Genomic DNA, 16888 nt, shown 5'->3' on the forward strand with positions numbered 1-16888 from the left:
AAGGAAAGAGAGATTTTGATTTCCACTACCCTGTGTGAAAAGGTTAATTAAGAATTAACTTCGAAATGGCCTAGCTTTAAATCTAAAACGATGACCTCTTGTTCTGTTCTCTGTTAGCAAAGGAGAGTTACTTTGCCACTAAGCTACTGATGGTGAACATGGTAAATTAGAGATACACAAGACTGTTGCCCGCAATTGACGTGCAACCTGCGAACCTGGCTTTTCGTCTGTAAAACTTTGATCACTTAACACCTGCAGTTAGCCCCTGAAATGGGAGAATATTTAAACGATTAATTTGTACATTTTTCATTGTGGGGTGGGAGGGTAGTCTTTCTTTGAATCCAGTATTTTGCTTCTATTATTTTTCATATATGACCCAGGTATGCAACTAAATGATTGATGATCAATCCCTGCAGTCAGTGACAATCAAATTGTCTATGCTAACCGCAACACAAGTCATTTGGAAATAAAAAAATACAATATGCACTTTGAGATAACTTTTAAATATGTTTTAATTATCTCAGTACTGACTTTAACAAGAAGCAAAGTTTGAAGTTTCGACGTTCAAAACAATACTGCAGCAACTGTACTGCACAAATCACCATTTTGTGCAATTGGTCATAAAGTAACTGGAGCATTCAACCTGACTTCTCAAAGAAACTTGAAAAATCTTGTTTAACCAAGCATGTTTCACCAATCAGCGTTTGTATTTGAATTGCTGTCAGAACATCGGCAAAAAAAGGGGACATAAGTGACTGCATGGACCAAGTTGCGCAGATTTCAATTAAGAGCCAATTACAGCCAGATCTGAGTAGTTCCCTTACGTTATGCTTTTACGTGTATAAAACTAGCCCTTTGATAAAAGAAAATAAAGATATGTGATTATGTCGTGCATTGACCTCGGGACGTCCCAAAGCTTCTGAAGGCCAATGAAGTACTTTTGAAGTGTCGTCACTGTGGTAATGTAGAAAACACAGCAGCCGACTGCTCCACAGCCAGCTCCCAAAACAGCAATGAGATAAGCTACCCAGATGATTTTTTAAAATTACTTAAGTTGAGGCATAAACATTGGTCAGGACACCGGGGAGAAAAAGGCAGCTCTTCTTGGAGTAGTGCTGTGAGATCTGCTACAGCCGTCTGAGATGGCAGGTGGGGCCTCAGTTTCACGTCTCATGCGAAAGGTTGTACCTTCGTCAAAGTAGCTTTTCCTCTGCCCTGCACTGAGGTATCACATTATGAGTTCAAGTGTCTGGGGAGGACACTACTGTAATTCTGTCGCTAATGACGAAGTAGTTAAAAAAATTTTTTTTTAGAAGGTTCCTGTCAAAGTGTGATATTTTCATGTCACGTTGACTTAAATCACAAAGTATAACAGTCAAATCAAAATCTCAGTACTGCAAACAGGGTTGATTTTTTGGGGATGTGGAGGTGGAATGCAACAGAGGTTAAATCATTAAACACCCACAAAGAGAAATCTTGGAAAGTCAAAAATAATTCCAAGGTCGATAGTTATATATTATTCTGTTTTGGGTGCCTGATATATTCCACATACTGTGGAAAATTCTAGCTGTCTAAATTATGTAGGGACTGGATCCATTTCTTCCATCCCAGTTATTTTCCTAAGCCGTGACCTTCCAGCACAGTCACATTTGCAATATGTGGTCATTATGAATGCCTAGCACTTTCATGAGGTCGGTGTTCCATTGCCAGCAATGTTTCATTTCGCATTCATTATTTTTACCTTTTGTATTGGCTAGGTGCAAGTATTATACACCAAGGAAACCCTGCAACTTTTCAAAGCAACGCAAGCACGCATAGATTTCAGTGTCGGCAAAGGATTCCCTGCTACCTAATGCTCCATAAGACACTTATAGAAAATGAACTAAATAGAAAAGATATCCAGATTGGAAAATACTCATAATGAATGAGAAGTGCACAAACTAATCTTTGTCACTGTCCCTGAGCAAGATCAGGCTGACAGGCATTTTGAAGTTACACTAAGAGGGATGGAGGGCCCCATTTGCAAATCATTTAAATTAATTTAGCTTTAGTTGTGACGTGGCATTATTGCAACTGGGGAAAATATTATTGTGGGTTTTTCAATACCTTGAAATCCCTCTTGAAATGCTTTTAAATCTGTACCCGCACTGGTTGCCTATGTGTAAATATCCTGCTTGTGGATGTTTTTCTCAGCTGGCACACACAGGGATCAGTACATTGCATTCAGAAATGCTGCATTTCCCACTTAATACATGGAACCATAATTGTTTTAAGATTAGGTGAAGAATAAAAAGGAAACTGCAATTGAAAGCAGCCAGACTGTGCATATCAATCAAGTCAATGTCATGACAAACATGTTGTCGTGTGTCTGGAAATCTGTAATCCAATACGCTCTTCCTTGGGGGCTAGTCTTCATTGCCACTAAAGTCTTCATTCTGTGCACAATCTGTGTAAGTCTCTAGCAGTTGCTCAGACCAGCAAGGATGCCATCAGAAGAACTTGACCCCTTTGCTGTCACTGAGGGTGATGATCTCTGCCTTTCGCTCAGATTGTAAAAACTGAAGTGCCCGTAGCAGAAGCCACTCCTCCAAACCATGGAACTCTAGCAAGGACAGAATATAGTGCATGTAACAAAAGTATGACTATTTTCATTCTCGTTAACAATATAATTCTCTGGAAATTTACTAGGCGAGTTGAATACAAGTCAGTAAGCTCTTTATAATGATGGAAGTTGCCTGAAAGGTATCATTCTTCATCTGATCTTTCATCATTTTGACACTTTTGACAAAAATGTTACTGATCTTTTCTCATTCACTAACAGCGGTGTATTTTTTAATGTCAGATTCCAGCATTAGATTATTCGCATACCTACAGAATCAAGCTAGCTCTCAAGACCAATGGACTTTTTTTGCTTGAGAAATATATTCCTTAGCTGATTTTGCAATGATATTCTTAAACATAAATAAGACATTTTGTAGAACAGCATGCTGAGGATGACCCATCCGAATGTGAGGCTGATGTGTTGCCATCATAGAGATAGCGTAAACAGAGAAAGGCTGTTTCCACTGGTTGATGAAATAGCATCATAAGAGCACAGACCCAATTATCATTAAAGAATGAGGCAGAAATTGGAAAATACTTCTTCCTTGGGAGGATTATTAGAATATGCAATGCTGGAGCAGCACGGTGGCGCAGTGGTTACTACTGGGACGACAGTGCTGAGGACCCGGGTTCGAATCCCGGCCCTGGGTCACTGTCCGTGTAGAATTTGCACATTCTCCCCGTGTTTGCGTGGGTTTCACCCCCACAACCCAAAGATGTGCTGGTTAGGTGGATTGGCCACGCTAAATTGCCCCTTAATTGGAAAAAATAATAATTGGGTACTCTAAATTTATATTAAAAAAAAGAATATGCAATGCTTTACCACACTGATGCACAGTGTACAGCATCATTTAAAAAGTAGACCGGATAAGTGTGGGAAGAGAACAGATACAAAAGGGCAGAGAAATGGGAAAGCAGACAACTTCAGGTCATGACTGCCACAGATGTAATAGGGCAAATAGTTTTCTTTATAGTTGGCTCTAAATTATGTAATAAATTGATGAACACACTTTTTATTTTTTACATTATCTTATGAGGGTAACTTAACTTAAGGGCTATACATTTTAGGACATGCATTTGTAACCAAATGCCTTAATTCAGTGAGCTCCTCACTTTGATCCATTGCTTTTGAATTGTCTGAACAGTACATTGATAAAGGCTATTTTTATACAGCGAGGTGGTTACAAGTTTGTTTTCATCAAATGTAGGCAAACCAGTTTGTCAACCGTACACAGCACCTCCTTAGTTATCAATGATGGCAATTGAAGTGTAGAAGGGAACTTAGTTGAATTCTACATGCTCGATTTCAGGATGTACAGGCAGTAAGAAAACAAGAACAAATGATTTAAAGGGTAGACAACTTGCCAATGCTCAATTAATGATAGGTAATTATCAATGCTCCTTACCTTCACCCTCAGTGTCATCTCCATTGGAGAGTTCATAAAATGTAAAAACAGAGTTTGTCATGGCATTCTTTGAAACCTACAAAATATATTAATTGTAGACATTCATTCATAAGTTAAACATCTTTTTTAAAGAAATGAATGGCTCTCAGCACCAGACTTTTAGGCACAGCTATAACCAAGGTGAATTACACCTGAACGTTTAAGGTAATCTAACTCCAGTCACGTAGTTGAAATTGGTATTAAATTGCATTGTAATGAAAGACTGGTGAAAGCACCACTTAAAAATCAATTTATGTACATGTACCATTTTGATGATCAAACTATTGATCAAAGACTACTTTTGCTTTGGACAGAACAGCTGTAACATTTCTGCCATATGTCGCTGACACTTGGCAGCTTCATGTGATTCTGGTGGATGTTAAACTGGGGGCCGGTTTAGCTCACTTGGTTAGACAGCCGGTTTCTCCTTCAAGCTATACACATTTACTGGTTGTTTATCTCATTACTGGAATTCTGTTGTGCCCATCTTGCACTGATGAGTGTAGTTCCAACAACTCAGGAAGCTCACTGATGCGATTGAGGACAAAACAACCTATTTGATTGCACCCCATTCAACCAGCCTAAACATTCACATCCTCAACCACTGACGCACAGTTGCAGCAGTGGAAACCCCACACTTGCTAAGGTCCCTGTAATAACATGTTCCAAACCTGCAAGCTCTATCCCTCGGACACGTCAGCCAACACATGGGAAAGCCACCAACTACAAGTTCCCCTCCAAGTCACACACCATCCTCACATGGAATTATAGCTTCATTTCTTCACTGTGACTGGGGCAAAATCCTAACAGCACTATAGGAGGTACCTACACCAGATGAACTGCAGCAGTTCAAGAAGGCTGCTCACCACAACATTCTCAAGGGCTATTAGGGATGCACAACAAATGCTGGCCTTGCCAGCAACACTCACCCCATGAAAGAATGAAAAAATGCTAATTTGCTGAAAACAATAACTACATAATCAAAGGAATTAATTGTATATGGAGTGACGTTAGATCTTTTGAGTAATAATAAAGTGATATATATATATATGCAAGTCTTGTTTTTACTGGGTTTTACTGGGTAGATTAGATTTTATTTACTAATTTCCACCTTTGCACCAGTGCTCCCTGCAGTTCTGTCAGCTGGATTACTACATTAGGTAAATTGTGAAATCCAATAGCTTTCGACAAGGATAAAGCAAGCTTGCAATAGAATTTACTTTCTTAAAGCAATATAATCCTAAAATAGTTTTACAGCAACAACATTTGCTGCAGTTTTCTGACATTAGGATGGGTTTGGAGAATCCTTTTCTATTTTTATTCATCAGAGGCATATTAGCATTCTGTAAATGGAAGGATTTTCCGTTTTTTTCTTCCGCATCATCATTTTTTGATACGATCAGCATCAAGAACGCACAGGTCATAGAACTCGAGTAGAATAAATCTCACCGAACTCTGCCCTAATTGCACCAGCAAGGTATTTCCATTTCAAGCTAAATGTGGAAGCAAGCAGAAACAAAAGGATAGGAATATAAAGCTTGGAAATTAGTAAGCAATCTTGTTGTACATGTTAAAAAAGTAAGTAGTTTGCGGGTATTTTAAAAGACTTGGAAGAAGTTGGCAAATGGTCTTTCACCTTGGGACTGATGGACGAAAGGCCCTTCTAATTGTTGGAACTAAGAACCAAAGTGCAATTTGTTTGAATAATCTCTCATGCCCGGTGAATGCAAGCCCAAAACAAAACTGATCATGCTGACCTGGACAATTTGGCATTAAATGGTGATTCTCGCTGAGAGGTTTCAAGGGCATGAAATGGAAATACCACGTTGGCGCAGTCGAGATTGAAAACTATTAAATATCATAACGCTACAATCGAATATATTGCTGTTCATTTCGTTAAGGAAAGCTCTACCTATCATCTGTTACTCTACCTGATTGACAAAGCAAATGGAGGTAAAAAGATAAGATTTGCGGTGAATTAAGTTAAAACCCGTATTTATCAGGCTCTTTGGTGTACTATGTGGAATGTGCTGCAAGAACACGTGAAGAAAACACGTAGCAAAGCAGGTTCTTACCCACTGATACACAAGCTTCCCCCACTCTTCTGGTCGCCTCCACATTATGAGACAACGAGTTTTACTTTTATCAATCCACTCTAAGTTGCCTAAGACGAAAACAAATGACAGATTACATTCCTTAAACCATATTTGTGGAGCTACATATTTCTTAATACCAACTTCAATTCACAGTGAAATTAAAAGGGTAGTACTGGAAGTGCTGGTGTCCTTTACCCAAGTAGTCATTCACCGTACATGAGTTTATACATCCAGTGTCAGACTATTTGATCATGCACAGCACCATAATCAAAGCAAATCCGTAGTCAATCCTGTCCTTACTTGATTTCCACACCAGGAGCCCAATCCTTGGCTGATCTTTTCCTTCCCGCCTCAGTGAGATCAATTGTAATACACACATCAACAAGCTCGTTTTAACATGCTGCCTTTACTGAAATCAGCAAACTCAACATATGTATTGGAGCATTTTAGTCTGCAAGACCCTGTACCACTCCAAGAGATGTGTGTATTCTCTGAGCCAGCCGGGACCCCAATGAGCAGTTTACATAGTAATAAGTATTCATAATTCACTGAGCCAGCCGGGACCCCAATGAGCAGTTTACATAGTAATAAGTATTCATATAGATGATGATATGTAAACTGAGAATAAACAATTGTTATTTATAGCTCTGTTAATATTAAAAAGGGAACAGATCAATGTGTCCGCAAGTACACGCTGGGATAATTGCATTGTTAAGCTAATTGCCTTATTAAAGACAGGTAATGGTTACTGGCTTAACCTCCAAGAGTATAAATGGACACAGCTGAAAGTTTGCTGCTGTATTATTCTTCCATCATACACTAACAGTTAATACAGCTGCACGGTAGCACAGTGGTTAGCAATGTTGCTTCACAGCGCCAGGATCCCAGGTTCGACTGTCTGTGCGGAGTCTACACGTTCTCCCGGTGCTCCGGTTTCCTCCCACATGTCCCGAAAGACGTGTTGTTAGGTTATTTGGACATTCTGAATTCTCCCTGTGTGTACCTGAACAGGCGTCGGAATGTGGCGACTAGGGGCTTTTCACAGTAACTTCATTGCAGTGTTAATGTAAGCCTACTTGTGACAATAAAGATTGTTATTATTAAGAATCTAGTCTGAACTTAGAAGAAATCTGAAGAAATGTACAAACAGATGCTTAAAACTCAGTTTTACTCTTATGCACAAACCTTTTTTCCGGAGTTCTTCTAATACAACTTGGATAGCTTCTATGGGAAACTTGCCTTTATATCAAAGTTAAGGGAAATATTTTACTTTCTTGACAATGTTCTGGACAGCATTGTCCCCTCCCATCTTTTGTCAGCCTACTGTTTTCTTTACCAAATGATTCCATTTTGCAACATACAATAAGAATACAGTACTTTTTACTAGACCACAATTAACCTGCTTTGTTGGCGAGGTGGTGTCACTGTATTGGAACATTAAACTCCTGCTTCGACAGCTCTATTCACCAGGGTAAAGCTATACAGTACAGATATGATATCGGAGACAGACTTTTACCTAACCATAGCAGATATAAGGGTGGGGGTTCGAATCCGGCCCCGGGTCACTGTCCATGTGGAGTTTGCACATTCTCCCGGTGTCTGCATGGGTCTCACCCTCACAACCCAAAGATGTGCAGGGTAGGGGGATTGGCCACACTAAATTGCCCCTTAATTGGAAAAAAAGAATTGGATACTCTAAATTGAAAAAAAAAACATAGCGGATATTATCAATAATGAGATGATGCTGCTGCATCTCTGATTACTATAACCAACGGGCAAATCTTCAGTTTTGCTCACAACTCAGGACCCCATCCAATCGAGGGAATGCCTAAGCCTTGAAGGAAGTACAAGAAGGGCCATTATATTGATAAATGACTCTGTGTACCTGTGTACAAGAGTACAAAGGAATGGTTATAATGGAAAAACATTTGAAATGGACAAATTGCACCAATGAATAAACTGTAGTACAGGAGCTCAAGGATTCAAACTTGGATGAGTAAACAAAAACAAAACAAACTTAATGAAGTTTAGTATTCCTCTATCTCGGAGGCTGACAAAGGATACGCTGGATCTTCTTATTGTGGAAGAGTGGGCTTTCTTGAGCTTCCAACACATCAATAGTATAAAGCTTATGATGACGCAGGTAGGAGAGCACCAGTGAGCACCATGCTGCCAGCTGCTTGTGCTGAGTGTTAGCATTTGGCTGCAGACTAGAGGTGGACAAAAAGAAAGAACTGTAGGAATAACAAAACTTTTTCTTGCACCCAAATAATTCATGACAATCAATACATCCCAAAAGTAATTCATTAAATGAAGTACTTAAGAGACATTCCAACCTGATGAAGCACATTTTGTAAATTGCAAACATTCCTTTATTTCAGTGGACCAGCTGATCAATGATAATAAAATGCGATGTGAAACATGTTTATAGGATAATCCATATCCGTCACTTTTAACACTGGCTCGGGGACTCAAGCGATAAAGAGATACCTTATTAATAACTTATCAATGCAGTTATGCAAACCCAGCAGACGCAATGCTTATGAGATTAACCTCAATTATATTCAGAAACCCAGAACCCATGGGTTTTTTGTGAATCTTAACCTCTGACTGCTCACAGTTGTGTCAGCAAAGCAACTTGAAAGTTCCTAAAGCGTGCTGTACCCGTATATGGTCAAATGTGAAAGGTAAGCATGCACATTCCTAGTACATGTAGTTAGTGCATCAACATGCAAGGTTATTATGCATCAGTTGTGAAACCACACCCTCCATCATGCAGATGTGACATGGCGTGTTCGTTGTTCTTCAGTCACTTCACACACATGATCAACTACTGTTGGCGTTCAGCATCTTTGCTTCCCCATCTCACTTGCCATTTTTACAATGAGACCTATGGCTCATTCACACTTTCTGCAAACCTTTTGAGAATGGTCGTCTAACCAACAATTAACATTCCATTTCCAACTCATCCAACATTTAGCTTCTTGGTCTTTTGTCCTTGTGTGCCGAGGGCATTCTTTAATCCAATTTAATCCCTTTCAGGTTCCCAGTCTCACTCCAGGTTTGTGACTATTTTATCTAGCACCGTATACCTTACAAGGAGCATCAAGCAGAAATGACTGATCTCGGTCTAGAACATTAACATTAATAGCATTTGGATGGAAATGTAACGGTAACACTATTGAAGAATTAATGCTGTTTCCTTAAAAGTTGCTATATCCAACTAAAGTTTGGAAATGTTGTTCTGGAGAGAAGGGGTGGAGGGGAAAACTCTGTAATTGCCCTGCTGCTGCCCTGCAAATCAGCAAATCACGGACCAAGACTTAAATTAATTTTATCACCTCACCCTGCCCTGACGGACACTGTACAAGCATGTTCACACAAGGCAAGATGAAACTGGAGATTAAACAACAAAATAATTAGCATCAGATGGCTTCTCAGCCCTAATGCCTGAACTCAGCTAAATTTTTGTTTATAAAAGCTTAATTTAATGAATTAGCACATCCATTGAAGACTGTCTACTTTCATTGCCAACATTGGGGGAAAACGATGAATACCAATTTTTTGCATTGAGCTATATTTAGTGTCCATGCCCTAAGCAGCAATCACTATTGGTGACTTAATGATGGGTAAACTGAACATCCATTGACGTATGTGGTTAACTTTTGGACTTTTGTTTCTTTTGGTATTCTTTTTGCTTAAACTTTAAAATTACATTTCCCAATAAAGCGAGACAAATAGCAAGAGATATTTAATTATTTACATTCCCACCCCAACATAATCGCTTATGCATGCGACTGACCCAGGGACCCTGCCACCCCTTAAAGTGTCCTTCCTGAGATTTAAGGGGAGATAGTCTAATTTCTGGCTCCCAAATTGAAGTGTCACTGTTGTGTGTGTGTGTGTGCGTACACGTAGTTCTCTTTCAACTTGGCTCATTGAGAAAACTGAGCAAAATAAAAAGGGGATAACAGAGAACAGTGATATTTCTGCTCTTTTAAGAATGCTTAGAAACGTTCCCCTCTTTGCAGCTAAAAGTATTCACTCTTTGCTGGAATACAGTTCCGTGGACACACAAACATATGAATTAGGACCAAGAGTAGGCCACTCGGCCCTTTGAGCCGGTTCTGCCATTCAATAAGATCATGGCTGATCTAATTGTACCCTTCCGTCAATCCCCGATATTCATTCACCCATTGCTTCTCGAGAATCTATTTACCACTGCCATAAAAATATTAGAAGACTCTGCTTCCACTGTCTTTCGAGGAAGAGAGCTCCAAAGACTCACGACCCTCAAGAGAAAACAATTCTCCTCATCTCTGTTAATTTATATCACTTCTTTAAAGCACTCCCTTAAATCTTTGGCTGCTGTTACATGATGGGTGCACTTAACCTGAAGCCTGCTCAACCCACCCATGTTGCAAACAGTGCATCATGTTAGTGAATCTTCCAACGCGATGAATTAAAAATATACTGCTAGAACAACTGGGACAAGAAACGGGAATACAAAACTTCTGTAGTTTATACATAGTTGCCTTGAGCCTCAGGAGAGTGAGGAGCATCACAGAAGCAGTCCCGTGGAGTTAAAGTGAAGCAGATTGAACAACAGCAAGGAGAAGAGAACAGTGCAGGAGAAAAATACAATCACAAAGTGAAGTCACAGTCGGGCGGGCAGGGTACGTTTACAGATAAGCATGCAATTTAGTCCATCCATCAATTAAACTAGATCAAGGAATTACTTTAGAAACAAAAAAGTCAACATTTAATCATCGCAAATGAACAAAACAAGGTTATATAGGATGGCAGTGCAGGTGGTGTGCCTCTACTGCAGAAAGTAATAATGTGTGGAGAGCATCGTGATCCTGGACAACCACATCCGTAGTAACGGTTTGCACCTTGAGAAAATTTCAGTTCACAGTCATTGAGCTGGAGTTTGAGGTGTACAGAATACACAAGGGGCCACACACCTCAGATTCGGAAGTGGTACCGGCCTGGTTAGGTCAGGGAAGGGAGGATATGATATAAGGGAGCCCAGTTGCAGTGTTGGAGGAACCATGGCTTTTGTCCTTATTCAACAAGGTCGAGGATCTTGCTGCCTGTGTGGCGGAGGACCAAAGTCTGCAGTGTGGATGAGCAAACTGTCCAAAGACATCTGTTGCAGGAGGATATTCAAGAGGGTGAGGCCCGGCATGATGGTAGTCATTAGCACTGCTGCCTCACAGTGCCAGGGACCCAGGAACGATTCTGACCTTGTGTGACCGTCTGTGTGGAGTCTGCACATTCTCCCGCGTCTGCATAGATTTCCTCCAGGTGCTCCGGTTTCCTCCCACAATCCAAAGATGTGCAGGTTAGGTGGATTGGCCATGCTAAATTGTCCCATGGTGTCCAAAGGTTAAGTGGGGTTATGGGGATAGGGTGGGGGAGTGGGCCTGTGCAGGGTGCTCTTTCAGAGGGTCGGTGCAGATATGATGGGCTGAATGGCCTCCTTCTGCACTGTAGGTATTCTAAGATTCTATGAAAGGGAATGTTGCAGTAATCGGGGACATTAGAGTCAAGGAATAGACACTATTCTTCGCAGCTGGGGCTGGAGGGTTTGAAGGTTGTGTTGACTGCTTGGCACCAGAATTGAAGAAGAATTTGGAATGGGAAGGGGAAGATCAGTTGTCATGGTTCATGTTGGAACTAATGACACACACACAGAATAAGGAATGGGTTTCTGCTGAGAGCATTTGAGGGGTCGGTTCAAAATTAAAAAGCAGAACCTCACAGCCATTCGTGTCTGGATTGTTACAAGAGCCACTTACAAATTGACATAGGGTCAAACAAATCTGAGGTTTTTGATCTTGAGAGCATCATGAAGTAGGGGTTTTGATTTATGAGGCACTGGAGAAAGAGAAAACTACCACTGGGAATGGACTCAACTTCAACTGAGCTGTGACTCAGTGAATTGAATATCTCGGGCAGGAGTTAGAACTCTACACTAATGGTGGGCCGGTTGTGCTCGGAGGAGTCAGGAAAGGATAAATTAAAAATTAAAAAGAGAAATGATGAGGCTGTTGAGCAGAGTAGTGATTTGGGTAAAAAAAGAAATCAGAAAATGGGTCAGGAAGAGAAAAAGGGCTGAACACAGGTAACGAGGCATTCAAAGTATGTCAATATATAATATATAATTGCTTATTGTCACAAGTAGGCTTCAATGAAGTTACTGTGAAAAGCCCCTAGTCGCCACATTCCGGCGCCTGTTTGGGGAGGCTGGTACAGGAATTGAACCGTGCTGCTGCCTTGTTCTGCATTACAAGCCAGCTGTTTGGCCCACTCTAGGATGATATAAAGGATAGAAAAGTCCAAAAGCTGAAAGCACCATATTTCAATATGTAAAACATTCAATACAAAATAGATGAATTAACTTATGTACAGACAGATATTAATGCGTTTGATTTAAGAGTCAGTACAGAGAGCTAGTTCCAGAGTGACCCACAGTTGGAAGTTAAATATTCCTAGATTCTGAACCTTTAGAAAAGATCAGCAAAATGGAAAAAAGAGAGGTAGTCCTGATAGTAAAGTATGAAATAAAGACAGTACAAAGAAGATCGCCAGTTGGAAAATCAATAAATAGTATTGAGTATTGGTGTGGGTGGAGCTAAGAAATAAGGGGCGGAAAACAATAGTGAAGTAAGTTTACAGACCCCCTAACAGATGCTGTAATATCAGGCAGGGAGATGCATGTAGCAAGAGCTATACAGCAATTATGGGAAACTTTAATCTTCATACAGACCGGAAAAGCAAATTTGCAAGATCGTTTTCTAGATCAGTATTTTGAGGAACCAACCAGGAGACAGACTACTTTAAATCTAGTTTTCTTCAATGATAGCAGGTGAACTAATACCCCTACAGTGGAAAACGAAAAGTCTTGGGGATGATTGATCATAGTATGATGGCAGTTTATAGAGTTTGAGAGTGATCTAGTCAAGGTTAAACTAGAATCTTTAAATCTGAACAAAGCAAACAATGTAGATGCGAGAGATGAGTTGTCTAAATTAGTTTGGAAACTAGATTAAAACATATGATAAACAATGGCAACATTTAAAGAATTCAAAATTTAGAACAATGATACATTCCATTTAGAAATAAAAGAACACAGGATAATTCGTCCAAGTATGGCTAACAAGAGAAATTAAAGATAGTATTAGATGAAAGGAAGAGATGTTGCCAAAAAAATAGTTGCAAGCCTGGTGGTCACGAGGAATTTTTAAAAATTGGCAAAGAAACTGATCAGAAGAAAATAGGATACGAACAGAAACTAGCTAGAGACATAAAAACAGATCGTAAAAGCTTATATCACTATGTAAAAAGGAAGAGATTAGCGAGAGTAACGAGAATCCTGGAGAGGCAGAGACAGAAGAATATGTAATACAGTGAAAGGAAATGGCAGCGACAGTAGACAAATAACTTATCAGTCTTGATGGCAGAAGATAACTGTGGAAATAACAGGGAATTAATGAAAATAAGGGGCTTAAGGATATTTGTATTAGTAAAGAAATAGAACTGGAGAAATTAATGGGACAGAAGTCGACAAATCCCTTGAACCCATTGGCCTAGACCCGATGGTTTTAAAATGAGTGTCTATTGAGATAGTCGATGCAGTAATAATTTTCAGATTTGCAGCAGACAAATCTTTCAGAATTGTCTACATTCTAGAAAGTCAGATTGGAAGGTAACAAATGTAACTATGCTGTTAAAGAAAGGAGTCGAGAAACTGGGGACTACAGGCCAGTTAGCCTGACATCAGTAGTAGGGAAGTGCTGGAATCTATAATTAGGGATGTCACACCAGGGCACTTAGAAAATCATAATATGATTGGGCAAGAGTTCACATGGTTTTATGAAAGGAAATAGTGTTTGACAAATCTGTTAAAAGCTTCTTGAGGATTTAACTAAGAGTGGATAAGAAGGAATGTAGTACATGTGGATTTTCAAAAAGCATTGGCTACGGTGCCTCACAACAGGTCATTATACAAAATGAGGTCTCAGGGTACTGGGGATAATATATCAGCGGGACAGAGGACTGATTACTGGATACAAAACAGGGCTAGAATAAATAGGTCATTTTCAGGCTGACTAGTTGTAGCTAATGGGCGACCACAAGGATCTACGCTTGAACCTCAGATATTTATAATCTATATTGGTGACTTAGATAAGGAGATCGAGAGGAACTATCCAAGTTTGTTGATGATACAAAGTTGGGTGGGAAAGTCAGCTATGAGGCTGCAAAAAGAGTGAGATGGGTTGAATGAATGGACAAGAGTGTGGCAGATGGAATATAACGTGAAAATATGTGAAGTTATCCATTTTGGTAGGAAAAGCAGAATTTGTTTTGCGTAGTGAGAAGACTGGGAAATAGGAATTTTCGGAGTTAAACATGATTGGCAGGAAGTTAACATGCAGGTTCAGCAATCAATTAGAAAAGAAACTGGTATGCTTTTATTACAGCGGGAATGAATGAAATCAAACGTGGGGGTAGTGTGGATCTTAGCTAAAGAAAGATACATTTCTCTTAAGTACAATGAAGGTTCCGCTAAACTGAATACTGGGATAGCAGGTTGCCCTATGAAGAGAGATGAGAGGACAAGGCTCAGTGTCGAGAACAGAGAGAGGTGAACTCACAGAAACATATCAAATGCTGGACATTTTGCTAGCTGGGGAATCTAGAACTAGGCATTGCAGTGCCTGAATTAAGGGCCTGCTTTTCTGGACTGAGATGAGGAGGAACATCTTCACTCAGGATTGTGAACCTTTAAACCTCGAATCCAGAGATCAACAGATTTTTGGATACTAAGGGAATGACATGACAAGGAAAAGGTATGATGCAATGGCAGAGCATGCTCGTGATGATGGCCTCTCCCTAGTCCGGTTTCATGTGTACTCATCTTATCACAGACTTGGCTCACCCCTAACCTTGACCATGCAGTGAATCATTTCTGCTAATCATAACTGTTGGAGCACCTTTGGATATTTTTGTCACATTGAAGTTTCTGTGATAATGCAGGTTGTTAATTGACACAGCTCCCTTAAAGCTCTGCCTGCCATCCTTGCTCGCTGTTACACAATGTTTATGTAGCAGCAATGAAAAATCTGGAGGGAGATAGAGCTGGGTCTGGGGGGAGGGGGGACAGGGTTATGAGGGGCAGAAAAGGGAGTGTTGTTTTGGGGGAGGGGGAAGAGAGAGGGCTGTTTTGGAGGGGGAGAAAAGAGGGGGTTGTTTTGGGGAAGGAGAAGAGAGGGATTGTTTTGAGGGAAGAGGAGGGGGTTGTTTTGTGTGGGGGAAGGGGGGGTTGTTTTGTGTGGGGGAAGGGGGGGGTTGTTTTAGGGGGTGAAGAGAGGTGACTTTTGGGGGGGGAAGAGGGTGTTGTTTTTTTTTTGGGGGGGGGGGAAGAGGTTGTTTTGGGGGGGGGATCGTCACAGGGTGTCCTCGCTGGGGGAAGGGGTCGGCGTCGTGCGGGGCCGTTGCGGGTCATCGGGGGAAGTCGCGGGGGGGGGAGGGAGGGCTGGTCGCGGGGGGGAGAGGGAGGGCTGGTCGCGGGGGGGGGAGGGAGGGCTGGTCGCGGGGGGAGGGAGGGGGAGTCTTCACATGGGGGGAGTCATCACGGAGTGGGTAGTCATCGCAAAGGGGGGAGGTCATCACGGGGGGCTGGTGGTCGTCATGGGAGGGGGGGTACAGGGTCGTTTTGGGACGGGATGTTTTGGGAGGTGGTAGGGGGTTATTTTGGAAGGGGGGTAGTTTTGGGAGGGGGGTAGTTTTGGGAGGGGGTTGTTTTGGGAGGCGGTAGGGGTTGTTTTGGGAGGGGGTAGGGGTTGTTTTGGGAGGGGGTAGGGGTTGTTGTTTTTGGGAGGGGGTAGGGGTTGTTTTTGGGAGGGGGGGTTGTTTTTGGGAGGGGGGAGGTTGTTTTTGGGAGGGGGGGGAGGTTGTTGTTTTTGGGAGGGGGGGGGTTGTTGTTTTTGGGAGGGGGGGTTGTTGTTTTTGGGAGGGGGGGGTTGTTGTTTTTGGGAGGGGGGTTGTTGTTTTTGGGAGGGGGGGTTGTTGTTTTTGGAGGGGGGTGGGGTTGTTGTTTTTGGGATGGGGGGGTTGTTTTGGGAGGGGGGAGGTAATTGTTTTTGAGAGGGGGGAGGTTGTTGTTTTTGGGAGGGGGGGGGGAGGTAGTTGTTTTTGAGAGGGGGTGTTGTTTTTGAGGGGGGGGGCTCTGAACCATTGCTCTTTCCCATTTCCTGGTTGCAGATTCTCCGCCCCGCGCAGGGAAGCGATTCTCTCTCCTCCCCCCCGCCCCAACCCGCCTCTGCCGCTCCGACGTCAACAATTTTATTCCTAAAATCCACGTCTCCGGTGAAGATGAAATATTTAAGCGCGACTTACCTGTAGAAAGGAGGGAAGTTATATTGCCAGGGCCACTCAAAGCTCATGGCGGAGGCCGGCCGGGACAGGAAGGTCCTACTTCCTTCCAGCTTCCCTCCTACATCAGTGCACCAGCTCAAAGTGTCCCACTTCAAACAGTCCTACCCCCTCCCCCTGGGCAGCCCTCTCTGCCTTTCACTGTCACCTGCCTTCTGCAGGGCGACAAGCACCAGCCAATGTTGGGAGTGGGATTTGTAACTAACAAGTTTCAAACACTAAAGCCAGCTTTTCTTCTTTACATGTGTCGACCTGCTGTGCATTTGCAACAATTTCTGTCTAAAATTTGCTGCATTGACGGTC

The 16888-nt window shown here is 41.6% G+C and overlaps 1 protein-coding gene across 1 annotated transcript; it reads right to left on the reverse strand.

The window, feature by feature from the left end:
• Window positions 1-494: 494 nt before the first annotated feature.
• On the reverse strand, window positions 495-16654 carry vps25 (vacuolar protein sorting 25 homolog). The gene is made up of 6 exons (XM_072487301.1): window positions 16550-16654; window positions 8207-8352; window positions 7328-7381; window positions 6122-6210; window positions 4008-4083; window positions 495-2602 (listed from the first exon to the last, which is right to left on the reverse strand). Exons 1-6 carry the CDS (start codon window positions 16594-16596, stop codon window positions 2490-2492), a joined length of 525 nt encoding a protein of 174 aa, XP_072343402.1. The 5' UTR covers window positions 16597-16654; the 3' UTR covers window positions 495-2489.
• Window positions 16655-16888: the final 234 nt, after the last annotated feature.

This window comes from Scyliorhinus torazame, chromosome 21 (assembly GCF_047496885.1).
Source record: "Scyliorhinus torazame isolate Kashiwa2021f chromosome 21, sScyTor2.1, whole genome shotgun sequence".
NCBI lineage: Eukaryota > Metazoa > Chordata > Chondrichthyes > Carcharhiniformes > Scyliorhinidae > Scyliorhinus > Scyliorhinus torazame.